Source organism: Scyliorhinus canicula, chromosome 2 (assembly GCF_902713615.1).
Source record: "Scyliorhinus canicula chromosome 2, sScyCan1.1, whole genome shotgun sequence".
Lineage (NCBI taxonomy): Eukaryota > Metazoa > Chordata > Chondrichthyes > Carcharhiniformes > Scyliorhinidae > Scyliorhinus > Scyliorhinus canicula.
The window spans coordinates 3584662-3597910 of NC_052147.1; the positions used below are offsets into that span (position 1 = coordinate 3584662).

At 55.3% G+C, this 13249-nt stretch overlaps 1 protein-coding gene across 1 annotated transcript in view; it reads right to left on the reverse strand.

Moving 5' to 3' along the window:
* esr2a (estrogen receptor 2a) overlaps positions 1-13249 on the reverse strand; it is a 164207-nt gene that overhangs the window by 44124 nt on the left and 106834 nt on the right. The window contains exon 6 of the mRNA XM_038821990.1: positions 21-154. Within this exon, the coding sequence (XP_038677918.1) occupies positions 21-154 (134 nt within the window). The remainder of the gene's footprint in view (positions 1-20; positions 155-13249) is intronic.

Genomic DNA, 13249 nt, shown 5'->3' on the forward strand with positions numbered 1-13249 from the left:
ATACATTTTCTTTTACTCACTGGAGTTGAGCAGGACCATGGCTTTGAGGCACAGGTATTCCTCGTGCTGCAGTTTCAACTCACGGAACCTTGAGGTCGCAGCCAGCAACATGTCAAAGATTTCCAGAATGCCCTCGACACATTGTCCCTCATCCCTGCAGACAGGAGATTTAAAAAAAAACAATGAGCGGAGATCGAGAGGGAACATAGTTACAGGGGGGAATGGCAGGATCCTAGATCGCTCTGAGGTTGAGGTGGGATTGAATAGAGGTGGCTCAGAATTAACAATGGTTTCGACAGAGTGAATAAGTAAACGCTGATTCTCCTGGGTTCAGAACCAGAAGGCGTAGAGATGAGGTGGTTGGGGAAAAGAAGCAGAAAGCCATACCGGTGCAGTAACCCCAGTAATTTACTGTTTTTATTGTGGGAATGAGCAGGAATGTTTAACAGAGCGGGCGGCTGTGATCCGCAAACTGCTGCCTGAAAAGGTCACGGGAGCAGGTTCAATAACTTTCAAACTAGAGCTGGATAGGTAAATAAGTCAAAACAAAGATCTGTGGGGTTCTGGGGACAGAGGAAGGGATAGCACAGTCTAAGGGCAGGCACAATGGGCTGAGTGGCCTACCTCTGCAGGGATTGGGACCCTTTCTCTCTCTCTCTCTCTCTCTCCTCCTCCATGTGAGGAACACGACGACTTGAGTTCAGTTGAATCTGTAATGAGCAGTGAGTATTCTGAAAGGTGATGATGAGGGAGTACACACGGACTTGTGTACACACAGACTCGTGTACACACAGACTCGTGTACACACAGACTCGTATACATACAGACTCGTGTACACACAGACTCGTGTACACACAGACTCGTGTACACACAGACTCGTATACATACAGACTCGTGTACACACAGACTCGTGTACACACAAACTCGTGTACACAGACGCGTGTACACACAGACTCGTGTACACACAGACTCGTGTGGACTCGTGTATACACGGACTCGTGTACATACAGACTCGTGTACACACAGATCTCGTATACATACAGACTCGTGTATACACAGACTCGTGTACACAAACTCGTGTACACAGACACGTGTACACACAGACCTGTGTATACACAGACTTGTGTACACACAGACACATGTACACACAGACTTGTGTACACACAGACTCGTGTACACACAGACTTGTGTACACACAGACTTGTGTACACACAAACTCATGTACACACAGACCCGTGTCCACAAAGACCCGTGTAAACACAGACGCGTATACACACAGACTCGTGTATACACACCATCTCTTCTGACCGCAGGCTATCCGAAAGGACTTCACAGCTGGATTGAAGCTGGAACTGTGATGTTGGAGGAACACCAAGGCACCACAAACAGTGATGGGAAAGTGGCCAATGGCCAGACATCTATTTTAATGACGTTGGTCACGGAATAAATATCGGACGTAATACTGGAATACCCCATTGATCATTTAACAGTGGAGCACTCCCTCAGTACTGACCTTCTGACAGTGCGGCACTCCCTCAGTACTGACCCTCTGACAGTGCAGCACTCCCTCAGTACTGACCCTCTGACAGTGCAGCACTCCCTCAGTACTGACCCTCTGACAGTGCAGCACTCCCTCAGTACTGACCCTCTGACAGTGCGGCACTCCCTCAGTACTGACCCACTGACAGTGCGGCACTCCCTCAGTACTGACCCTCTGACAGTGCGGCACTCCCTCAGTACTGACCTTCTGACAGTGCGGCACTCCCTCAGTACTGACCATCTGACACTGCAGCTCTCCCTCAGTACTGACCATCTGACAGTGCAGCTCTCCCTCACTACTGACCCTCTGACAGTGCAGCTCTCCCTCAGTACTGACCCTCTGACAGTGCGGCACGCCCTCAGTACTGACCCTCTGACAGTGCAGCTCTCCCTCACTACTGACCCTCTGACAGTGCAGCTCTCCCTCAGTACTGACCCTCTGACAGTGCAGCACTCCCTCAGTACTGACCCTCTGACAGTGCGGCACTCCCTCAGTACTGACTGTCTGACAGTGCAGCTCTCCCTCACTACTGACCCTCTGACAGTGCAGCTCTCCCTCAGTACTGACCCTCTGACAGTGCGGCACTCCCTCAGTACTGACCCTCTGACAGTGCAGCATTCCCCCAGTACTGACCCTCTGACAGTGCAGCACTCCCTCAGTACTGACCCTCTGACAGTACAGCGCTCCCTCAGTACTGACCGTCTGACAGTGCGGCACTCCCTCAGTACTGACCCTCTGACAGTGCAGCACTCCCTCAGTACTGACCCTCTGACAGTGCAGCACTCCCTCAGTACTGACCCTCTGACAGTGCAGCACTCCCTCAGTACTGACCCTCTGACAGCGCGGCACTCCCTCAGTACTGACCCTCTGATAGAGCGGAACTCCCTCAGTCCTGACCCTCTGACAGTGCGGCGCTCCCTCAGTACTGACCCTCTGACAGTGCAGCACTCCCTCAGTACTGACCCTCTGACAGTGCAGCACTCCCTCAGTACTGACCCTATGACAGTGCGGCACTCCCTCAGTACTGACCCTCTGACAGTGCGGCACTCCCTCAGTACTGACCCTCTGACAGTGCGGCACTCCCTCAGTACTGACCTTCTGACAGTGCGGTACTCCCTCAGTACTGACCATCTGACACTGCAGCTCTCCCTCAGTACTGACCATCTGACAGTGCAGCTCTCCCTCACTACTGACCCTCTGACAGTGCAGCTCTCCCTCAGTACTGACCCTCTGACAGTGCGGCACTCCCTCAGTACTGACCCTCTGACAGTGCAGCTCTCCCTCACTACTGACCCTCTGACAGTGCAGCTCTCCCTCAGTACTGACCCTCTGACAGTGCGGCACTCCCTCAGTACTGACCCTCTGACAGTGCGGCACTCCCTCAGTACTGACTGTCTGACAGTGCAGCTCTCCCTCACTACTGACCCTCTGACAGTGCAGCTCTCCCTCAGTACTGACCCTCTGACAGTGCGGCACTCCCTCAGTACTGACCCTCTGACAGTGCAGCATTCCCCCAGTACTGACCCTCTGACAGTGCAGCACTCCCTCAGTACTGACCCTCTGACAGTGTGGCGCTCCCTCAGTACTGACCCTCTGACAGTGCGGCACTCCCTCAGTACTGACCCTCTGACAGTGCAGCACTCCCTCAGTACTGACCCTCTGACAGTGCAGCACTCCCTCAGTACTGACCCTCTGACAGTGCAGCACTCCCTCAGTACTGACCCTCTGACAGTGCAGCACTCCCTCAGTACTGACCCTCTGACAGCGCGGCACTCCCTCATTACCGACCCTCTGATAGAGCGGAACCCCCTCAGTACTGACCCTCTGACAATGCGGCACTCTCTCAGTACTGACCCTCTGACAGTGCAGCACTCCCTCAGTACTGACCCTCTGACAGTGCAGCACTCCCTCAGTACTGACCCTCAGACAGTGCGGGATTCCCTCAGTACTGACCCTCTGACAGTGCGGCACTCCCTCAGTACTGATCCTCTGACAGTGCAGCACACCCTCAGTACTGACCCTCTGACAGTGCAGCACTCCCTCAGTACTGACACTCTGACAGTGCAGCACTCCCTCAGTACTGACCCTCTGACAGTGCAGCACTCCCTCAGTACTGACCCTCTGACAGTGCAGCACTCCCTCAGTACTGACCCTCTGACAGTGCAGCACTCCCTCAGTACTGACCCTCTGACAGTGCAGCACTCCCTCAGTACTGACCCTCTGACAGTGCGGCACTCCCTCAGTATTGACCCTCTGACAGTGCAGCACTCCCTCAGTACTGACCCTCTGACAGTGCGGCACTCCCTCAGTACTGACCCTCTGACAGTGCAGCACTCCCTCAGTACTGACCCTCTGACAGTGCAGCACTCCCTCAGTACTGACCATCTGACACTGCAGCTCTCCCTCAGTACTGACCATCTGACAGTGCAGCTCTCCCTCACTACTGACCCTCTGACAGTGCAGCTCTCCCTCAGTACTGACCCTCTGACAGTGCGGCACGCCCTCAGTACTGACCCTCTGACAGTGCAGCTCTCCCTCACTACTGACCCTCTGACAGTGCAGCTCTCCCTCAGTACTGACCCTCTGACAGTGCGGCACTCCCTCAGTACTGACCCTCTGACAGTGCGGCACTCCCTCAGTACTGACTGTCTGACAGTGCAGCTCTCCCTCACTACTGACCCTCTGACAGTGCAGCTCTCCCTCAGTACTGACCCTCTGACAGTGCGGCACTCCCTCAGTACTGACCCTCTGACAGTGCAGCATTCCCCCAGTACTGACCCTCTGACAGTGCAGCACTCCCTCAGTACTGACCCTCTGACAGTACAGCGCTCCCTCAGTACTGACCGTCTGACAGTGCGGCACTCCCTCAGTACTGACCCTCTGACAGTGCAGCACTCCCTCAGTACTGACCCTCTGACAGTGCAGCACTCCCTCAGTACTGACCCTCTGACAGTGCAGCACTCCCTCAGTACTGACCCTCTGACAGCGCGGCACTCCCTCAGTACTGACCCTCTGATAGAGCGGAACTCCCTCAGTCCTGACCCTCTGACAGTGCGGCGCTCCCTCAGTACTGACCCTCTGACAGTGCAGCACTCCCTCAGTACTGACCCTCTGACAGTGCAGCACTCCCTCAGTACTGACCCTATGACAGTGCGGCACTCCCTCAGTACTGACCCTCTGACAGTGCGGCACTCCCTCAGTACTGACCCTCTGACAGTGCGGCACTCCCTCAGTACTGACCTTCTGACAGTGCGGTACTCCCTCAGTACTGACCATCTGACACTGCAGCTCTCCCTCAGTACTGACCATCTGACAGTGCAGCTCTCCCTCACTACTGACCCTCTGACAGTGCAGCTCTCCCTCAGTACTGACCCTCTGACAGTGCGGCACTCCCTCAGTACTGACCCTCTGACAGTGCAGCTCTCCCTCACTACTGACCCTCTGACAGTGCAGCTCTCCCTCAGTACTGACCCTCTGACAGTGCGGCACTCCCTCAGTACTGACCCTCTGACAGTGCAGCACTCCCTCAGTACTGACTGTCTGACAGTGCAGCTCTCCCTCACTACTGACCCTCTGACAGTGCAGCTCTCCCTCAGTACTGACCCTCTGACAGTGCGGCACTCCCTCAGTACTGACCCTCTGACAGTGCAGCATTCCCCCAGTACTGACCCTCTGACAGTGCAGCACTCCCTCAGTACTGACCCTCTGACAGTGTGGCGCTCCCTCAGTACTGACCCTCTGACAGTGCGGCACTCCCTCAGTACTGACCCTCTGACAGTGCAGCACTCCCTCAGTACTGACCCTCTGACAGTGCAGCACTCCCTCAGTACTGACCCTCTGACAGTGTGGCGCTCCCTCAGTACTGACCCTCTGACAGTGCAGCACTCCCTCAGTACTGACCCTCTGACAGTGCAGCACTCCCTCAGTACTGACCCTCTGACAGCGCGGCACTCCCTCATTACCGACCCTCTGATAGAGCGGAACCCCCTCAGTACTGACCCTCTGACAATGCGGCACTCTCTCAGTACTGACCCTCTGACAGTGCAGCACTCCCTCAGTACTGACCCTCTGACAGTGCAGCACTCCCTCAGTACTGACCCTCAGACAGTGCGGGATTCCCTCAGTACTGACCCTCTGACAGTGCGGCACTCCCTCAGTACTGATCCTCTGACAGTGCAGCACACCCTCAGTACTGACCCTCTGACAGTGCAGCACTCCCTCAGTACTGACACTCTGACAGTGCAGCACTCCCTCAGTACTGACCCTCTGACAGTGCAGCACTCCCTCAGTACTGACCCTCTGACAGTGCAGCACTCCCTCAGTACTGACCCTCTGACAGTGCAGCACTCCCTCAGTACTGACCCTCTGACAGTGCAGCACTCCCTCAGTACTGACCCTCTGACAGTGCGGCACTCCCTCAGTATTGACCCTCTGACAGTGCAGCACTCCCTCAGTACTGACCCTCTGACAGTGCGGCACTCCCTCAGTACTGACCCTCTGACAGTGCAGCACTCCCTCAGTACTGACCCTCTGACAGTGCAGCACTCCCTCAGTACTGACCCTCTGACAGTGCAGCACTCCCTCAGTACTGACCCTCTGACAGTGCGGCACTCCCTCAGTACTGACCCTCTGACAGTGCGGCACTCCCTCAGTACTGACCCTCTGACAGTGCGGCACTCCCTCAGTACTGCCCCTCTGACAGTGCGGCACTCCCTCAGTACTGACCCTCTGACAGTGCGGCACTCCCTCAGTACTGACCCTCTGACAGTGCGGCACTCCCTCAGTACTGACCCTCTGACAGTGCGGCACTCCCTCAGTACTGACCCTCTGACAGTGCGGCACTCCCTCAGTACTGACCCTCTGACAGTGCGGCACTCCCTCAGTACTGACCCTCTGACAGTGCAGCACTCCCTCAGTACTGACCCTCTGACAGTGCAGCACTCCCTCAGTACTGACACTCTGACAGTGCAGCACTCCCTCAATACTGACCCTCTGACAGTGCAGCACTCCCTCAGTACTGACCCTCTGACAGTGAAGGACTCCCTCAGCACTGACCCTCTGACAGTGCGGCACTCCCTCAGTACTGACCCTCTGACAGTGCAGCACTCCCTCAGTACTGACCCTCTGACAGTGCAGCACTCCCTCAGTACTGACCCTCTGACAGTGCAGCACTCCCTCAGTACTGACCCTCTGACAGTGCGGCACTCCCTCAGTACTGACCCACTGACAGTGCGGCACTCCCTCAGTACTGACCCTCTGACAGTGCGGCACTCCCTCAGTACTGACCTTCTGACAGTGCGGCACTCCCTCAGTACTGACCATCTGACACTGCAGCTCTCCCTCAGTACTGACCATCTGACAGTGCAGCTCTCCCTCACTACTGACCCTCTGACAGTGCAGCTCTCCCTCAGTACTGACCCTCTGACAGTGCGGCACTCCCTCAGTACTGACCCTCTGACAGTGCAGCTCTCCCTCACTACTGACCCTCTGACAGTGCAGCTCTCCCTCAGTACTGACCCTCTGACAGTGCGGCACTCCCTCAGTACTGACCCTCTGACAGTGCGGCACTCCCTCAGTACTGACTGTCTGACAGTGCAGCTCTCCCTCACTACTGACCCTCTGACAGTGCAGCTCTCCCTCAGTACTGACCCTCTGACAGTGCGGCACTCCCTCAGTACTGACCCTCTGACAGTGCAGCATTCCCCCAGTACTGACCCTCTGACAGTGCAGCACTCCCTCAGTACTGACCCTCTGACAGTACAGCGCTCCCTCAGTACTGACCGACTGACAGTGCGCACCTCCCTCAGTACTGACCCTCTGACAGTGCAGCACTCCCTCAGTACTGACCCTCTGACAGTGGCAGCACTCCCTCAGTACTGACCCTCTGACAGTGCAGCACTCGCTCAGTACTGACCCTCTGACAGTGCAGCACTCCCTCAGTACTGACCTCTGACAGCGCGGCACTCCCTCAGTACTGACCCTCTGATAGAGCGGAACTCCCTCAGTACTGACCCTCTGACAATGCGGCACTCTCTCAGTACTGACCCTCTGACAGTGCAGCACTCCCTCAGTACTGACCCTCTGACAGTGCAGCACTCCCTCAGTACTGACCCTCTGACAGCGCGGCACTCCCTCAGTACTGACCCTCTGACAGAGCGGAACTCCCTCAGTACTGACCCTCTGACAATGCGGCACTCCCTCAGGTACTGACCCTCTGACAGTGCAGGCACTCCCTCAGTACTGACCATCTGACACTGCAGCTCTCCCTCAGTACTGACCATCTGACAGTGCAGCTCTCCCTCACTACTGACCCTCTGACAGTGCAGCTCTCCCTCAGTACTGACCCTCTGACAGTGCGGCACTCCCTCAGTACTGACCCTCTGACAGTGCAGCTCTCCCTCACTACTGACCCTCTGACAGTGCAGCTCTCCCTCAGTACTGACCCTCTGACAGTGCGGCACTCCCTCAGTACTGACCCTCTGACAGTGCGGCACTCCCTCAGTACTGACTGTCTGACAGTGCAGCTCTCCCTCACTACTGACCCTCTGACAGTGCAGCTCTCCCTCAGTACTGACCCTCTGACAGTGCGGCACTCCCTCAGTACTGACCCTCTGACAGTGCAGCATTCCCCCAGTACTGACCCTCTGACAGTGCAGCACTCCCTCAGTACTGACCCTCTGACAGTGTGGCGCTCCCTCAGTACTGACCCTCTGACAGTGCGGCACTCCCTCAGTACTGACCCTCTGACAGTGCAGCACTCCCTCAGTACTGACCCTCTGACAGTGCAGCACTCCCTCAGTACTGACCCTCTGACAGTGCAGCACTCCCTCAGTACTGACCCTCTGACAGTGCAGCACTCCCTCAGTACTGACCCTCTGACAGCGCGGCACTCCCTCATTACTGACCCTCTGATAGAGCGGAACTCCCTCAGTACTGACCCTCTGACAATGCGGCACTCTCTCAGTACTGACCCTCTGACAGTGCAGCACTCCCTCAGTACTGACCCTCTGACAGTGCAGCACTCCCTCAGTACTGACCCTCTGACAGTGCGGGATTCCCTCAGTACTGACCCTCTGACAGTGCGGCACTCCCTCAGTACTGATCCTCTGACAGTGCAGCACACCCTCAGTACTGACCCTCTGACAGTGCAGCACTCCCTCAGTACTGACACTCTGACAGTGCAGCACTCCCTCAGTACTGACCCTCTGACAGTGCAGCACTCCCTCAGTACTGACCCTCTGACAGTGCAGCACTCCCTCAGTACTGACCCTCTGACAGTGCAGCACTCCCTCAGTACTGACCCTCTGACAGTGCAGCACTCCCTCAGTACTGACCCTCTGACAGTGCGGCACTCCCTCAGTATTGACCCTCTGACAGTGCAGCACTCCCTCAGTACTGACCCTCTGACAGTGCGGCACTCCCTCAGTACTGACCCTCTGACAGTGCAGCACTCCCTCAGTACTGACACTCTGACAGTGCAGCACTCCCTCAGTACTGACCCTCTGACAGTGCAGCACTCCCTCAGTACTGACCCTCTGACAGTGCGGCACTCCCTCAGTACTGACCCTCTGACAGTGCGGCACTCCCTCAGTACTGACCCTCTGACAGTGCGGCACTCCCTCAGTACTGCCCCTCTGACAGTGCGGTACTCCCTCAGTACTGACCCTCTGACAGTGCGGCACTCCCTCAGTACTGACCCTCTGACAGTGCGGCACTCCCTCAGTACTGACCCTCTGACAGTGCGGCACTCCCTCAGTACTGACCCTCTGACAGTGCGGCACTCCCTCAGTACTGACCCTCTGACAGTGCGGCACTCCCTCAGTACTGACCCTCTGACAGTGCAGCACTCCCTCAGTACTGACCCTCTGACAGTGCAGCACTCCCTCAGTACTGACACTCTGACAGTGCAGCACTCCCTCAATACTGACCCTCTGACAGTGCAGCACTCCCTCAGTACTGACCCTCTGACAGTGAAGGACTCCCTCAGCACTGACCCTCTGACAGTGCGGCACTCCCTCAGTACTGACCCTCTGACAGTGCGGCTCTCCCTCAGTACTGACCCTCTGACAGTGCAGCACTCCCTCAGTACTGACACTCTGACAGTGCAGCACTCCCTCAGTACTGACCCTCTGACAGTGCGGCTCTCCCTCAGTACTGACACTCTGACAGTGCAGCACTCCCTCAGTACTGACCCTCTGACAGTGCAGCACTCCCTCAGTACTGACACTCTGACAGTGCAGCACTCCCTCAGTACTGACCCTCTGACAGTGCAGCACTCCCTCAGTACTGACCCTCTGACAGTGCAGCACTCCCTCAGTACTGACCCTCTGACAGTGCGGCTCTCCCTCAGTACTGACACTCTGACAGTGCAGCACTCCCTCAGTACTGACCCTCTGACAGTGCAGCACTCCCTCAGTACTGACCCTCTGACAGTGCAGCACTCCCTCAGTACTGACCCTCTGACAGTGCGGCACTCCCTCAGTACTGACCCTCTGACAGTGCAGCACTCCCTCAGTACTGACCCTCTGACAGTGCGGCACTCCCTCAGTACTGACCCTCTGACAGTGCAGCACCGTACTGGCAGGGAAGGGCAGTTGAGGCCAACAATGTTCTTATTTAAGGGAGGAGCAGGTTCAATAATCCTGCTCTGATATATTCTGATCTTAGTTCTTTCGCCGTGACAGTGTGGCACTCCCTCCCTATTGCAATATAGCATAGATTGTGGGTGTGATTGAACTGCCTCGTAGCTACAACTCGGTGATAAGGCGTGCCCGTTATCTCTCGTGATAGGCCTCCCACTAACGCGATCTGGTGAGATTTCGCGATCTGAACCTTGACCTCGCTGGGCGGCGCGATCCAGATTGCCATATCACATTGAACCACTCGGCTGATTGAAATATATCGGTGCCGATTCTCCCATGCCCCCTGGACCCTCGCTGTGGCGCCGTTTAGCCTTGTCAACACCTGGGTGGGTGGTCCCTGGCAGTGCCCTGGTGCCCAGCTGCCAGAGGTCAGGCTGCAGACCCGGAGACAGACCCTGCTTTCCGCCCCCAAATCGGGACTCTGGTTCTTGGGCGTTAGGACTCGCCCCACAGGCTGACGCCCCCGGTTGGAGTGGGAACCCAGCTGTCTGACTCAGATTGAGACCAACACTCCCTGAGACACAGCTGACAGAGAGCTGCAATTATCGGGTTATTAAATTAGAGAGGGATTGACAGGGTCATGTTATGTTTCTGTGAGCTCCCACTCTGATCATCATATAATCCGTCATTTAATCCTAGTTCACACCTTACATTCACAGTTACATGGCGTGTGCTGGGCTCCATGGCGTGTGTGGGTTACATGGCATGTGCTCAGCTACATAGCGTGTGCTGGGTTACATGACATATCCTGAGTTACATGGCGTGTGCCGGGTTACATGGTGCGAGTTTGCTTACATACCGCGTGCTCGATTACATGGTGTGTGCTCGGTTAAATGGCATGTGCTGGTTTACATGGCGTGTGCTGGGTTACATGGCGTGTGCTGGGTTACATGGCGTGTGCTGGGTTACATGGCGTGTGCTGGGTTACATGGTGTGTGCTCAGTTATATGGCGTGTTCTGGGTTACATGGCATGTTCTGGGTTACATGGCATGTGCTCAGCTACATGGCGTGTGCCGGGTTACAGGGTGCGAGTTCGCTTACATACCGGGTGCTCGATTACATGGTGTGTGCTCGGTTACATGGCGTGTTCTGGGTTACATGGTGTGTGCTGGGTTACATGGCGTGTCCTTGGTTATGTATGGCGTGTGCTCAGTTACATGTGTGTGTGTGGGTTACATGGTATGTGCTCGGTTACATGCCGTATTCTGGGTAACATCATGTGTGCTGGGTTACATGGTGTCTGTTGGGTTACATGGCGTGTTCTGGTTTACATGGCGTGTGCTGGTTTACATGGCGTGTGCTGGTTTACATGGTGTGTGCTTGGTTACATGGCGTGTGCTGGTTTACATGGCGTGTTCTGGGTTACATGGCATATGCAGGATTGCATGGCGTGTGCAGAGTTACATGGTGTGTGCTCAGTTATATGGTGTGTTCTGGGTTACATGGCGTGTGCTGGGTTACATGACGTGTTCTGGGTTACATGGCGTATGCTGGGTTACATGGCATGTTCTGGGTTACATAGCGTGTTCTGGGTTATGTGGTGTGTGCAGTGTTACATGCCATGTGCCCGGTTACATGCGTGTGTGGGTTACATGCTATGTGCTCTGTTACATGCCATATTCTGGGTAACATCATGTGTGCTGGGTTACATGGTGTCTGTTGGGTTACATGGTGTGTGCTCAGTTATATGGCGTGTTATGGGTTACATGGCGTGTTCTGGGTTACATGGCATGTTCTGGGTTACATGGCATGTTCTGGGTTACATGGCGTGTTCTGGGTTACATGGCATGTTCTGGGTTACATGGCATGTTCTGGGTTACATGGCCTGTGCTCAGTTACATGGTGTGTTCTGAGTTACATGGTGTGTTCAGGGCAGCACGGTAGCATTGTGGATAGCACAACTGCTTCACAGCTCCAGGGTCCCAGGTTCGATTCCGGCTTGGGTCACTGTCTGTGCGGAGTCTGCACATCCTCCCCATGTCTGCGTGGGTTTCCTCCGGGTACTCCGGTTTCCTCCCACAGTCCAAAGATGTGCAGGTTAGGTGGATTGGCCATGCTAAATTGCCCTTAGTGTCCAAAATTTCCCTTAGTGTTGGGTGGGGTTACTGGGTAATGGGGATAGGGTGGAAGTGTTGACCTTGGGTAGGGTGCTCTTCCCAAGAGCCGGTGCAGACTCGATGGGCCGAATGGCCTCCTTCTGCACTGTAAATTCTATGAAAACATGGCATGTGCTGGGCTACATGGCGTGCTTTGGGTTACATGGCATGTTTTGGGTTACATGGCGCGTTCTGGGTTACATGGCATGTTCTGGGTTACATGGCGTGCGCTGGGTTACATGGCGTGTGCAGAGTTACATGGCGTGTTGTGGGTTACATGGCATGTTCTGGGTTACATGGCGTGTGCTGGGTTACATGGCGTGTGCTGGGTTACATGGCATGTTCTGGGTTACATGGCGTGTGCAGGGTTACATGGCGTGTTGTGGGTTACATGGCGTGTTGTGGGTTACATGGCACGTGCAGGGTTACATGGCATGTTCTGGGTTACATGGCGTGTGCAGGGTTACATGACATGTTGTGGGTTACATGGCATGTTCTGGGTTACATGGCGTGTGCTGGGTTACATGGCATGTGCTGGGTTACATGGCGTGTGCTGGGTTACATGGCGTGTGCTTGGTGGGAGGATGAGTGTCTTATTCTTCATTTTCTTGGGCAACATGGTGAAAAATGAAATGAAATGAAAATCACTTATTGTCACGAGTAGGCTTCAATGAAGTTACTGTGAAAAGCCCCTAGTCGCCACATTCCGGATGCTGGCCTGTTTGGTCTGCTTTAAAAGCCAGCGATTTAGCCTGGTGAGCTAAACCAGCCTGTCTTTATCGTGCAGATTGTCCTGTGGATCTTCTGTAATCCTGGACCTTGCTCCTTGTTAATCATGTTCTCCAGCAGGGAGGGAGGGGGGAATGTGAGTGTGACGGACCCGATCCTCGATTGGTCTGGTGCAGCAGAGTCAGGTTCAATCAATTATCAGGAATGCGATTTGTGATGTTTTCCTGCTTTTGGTTATTGG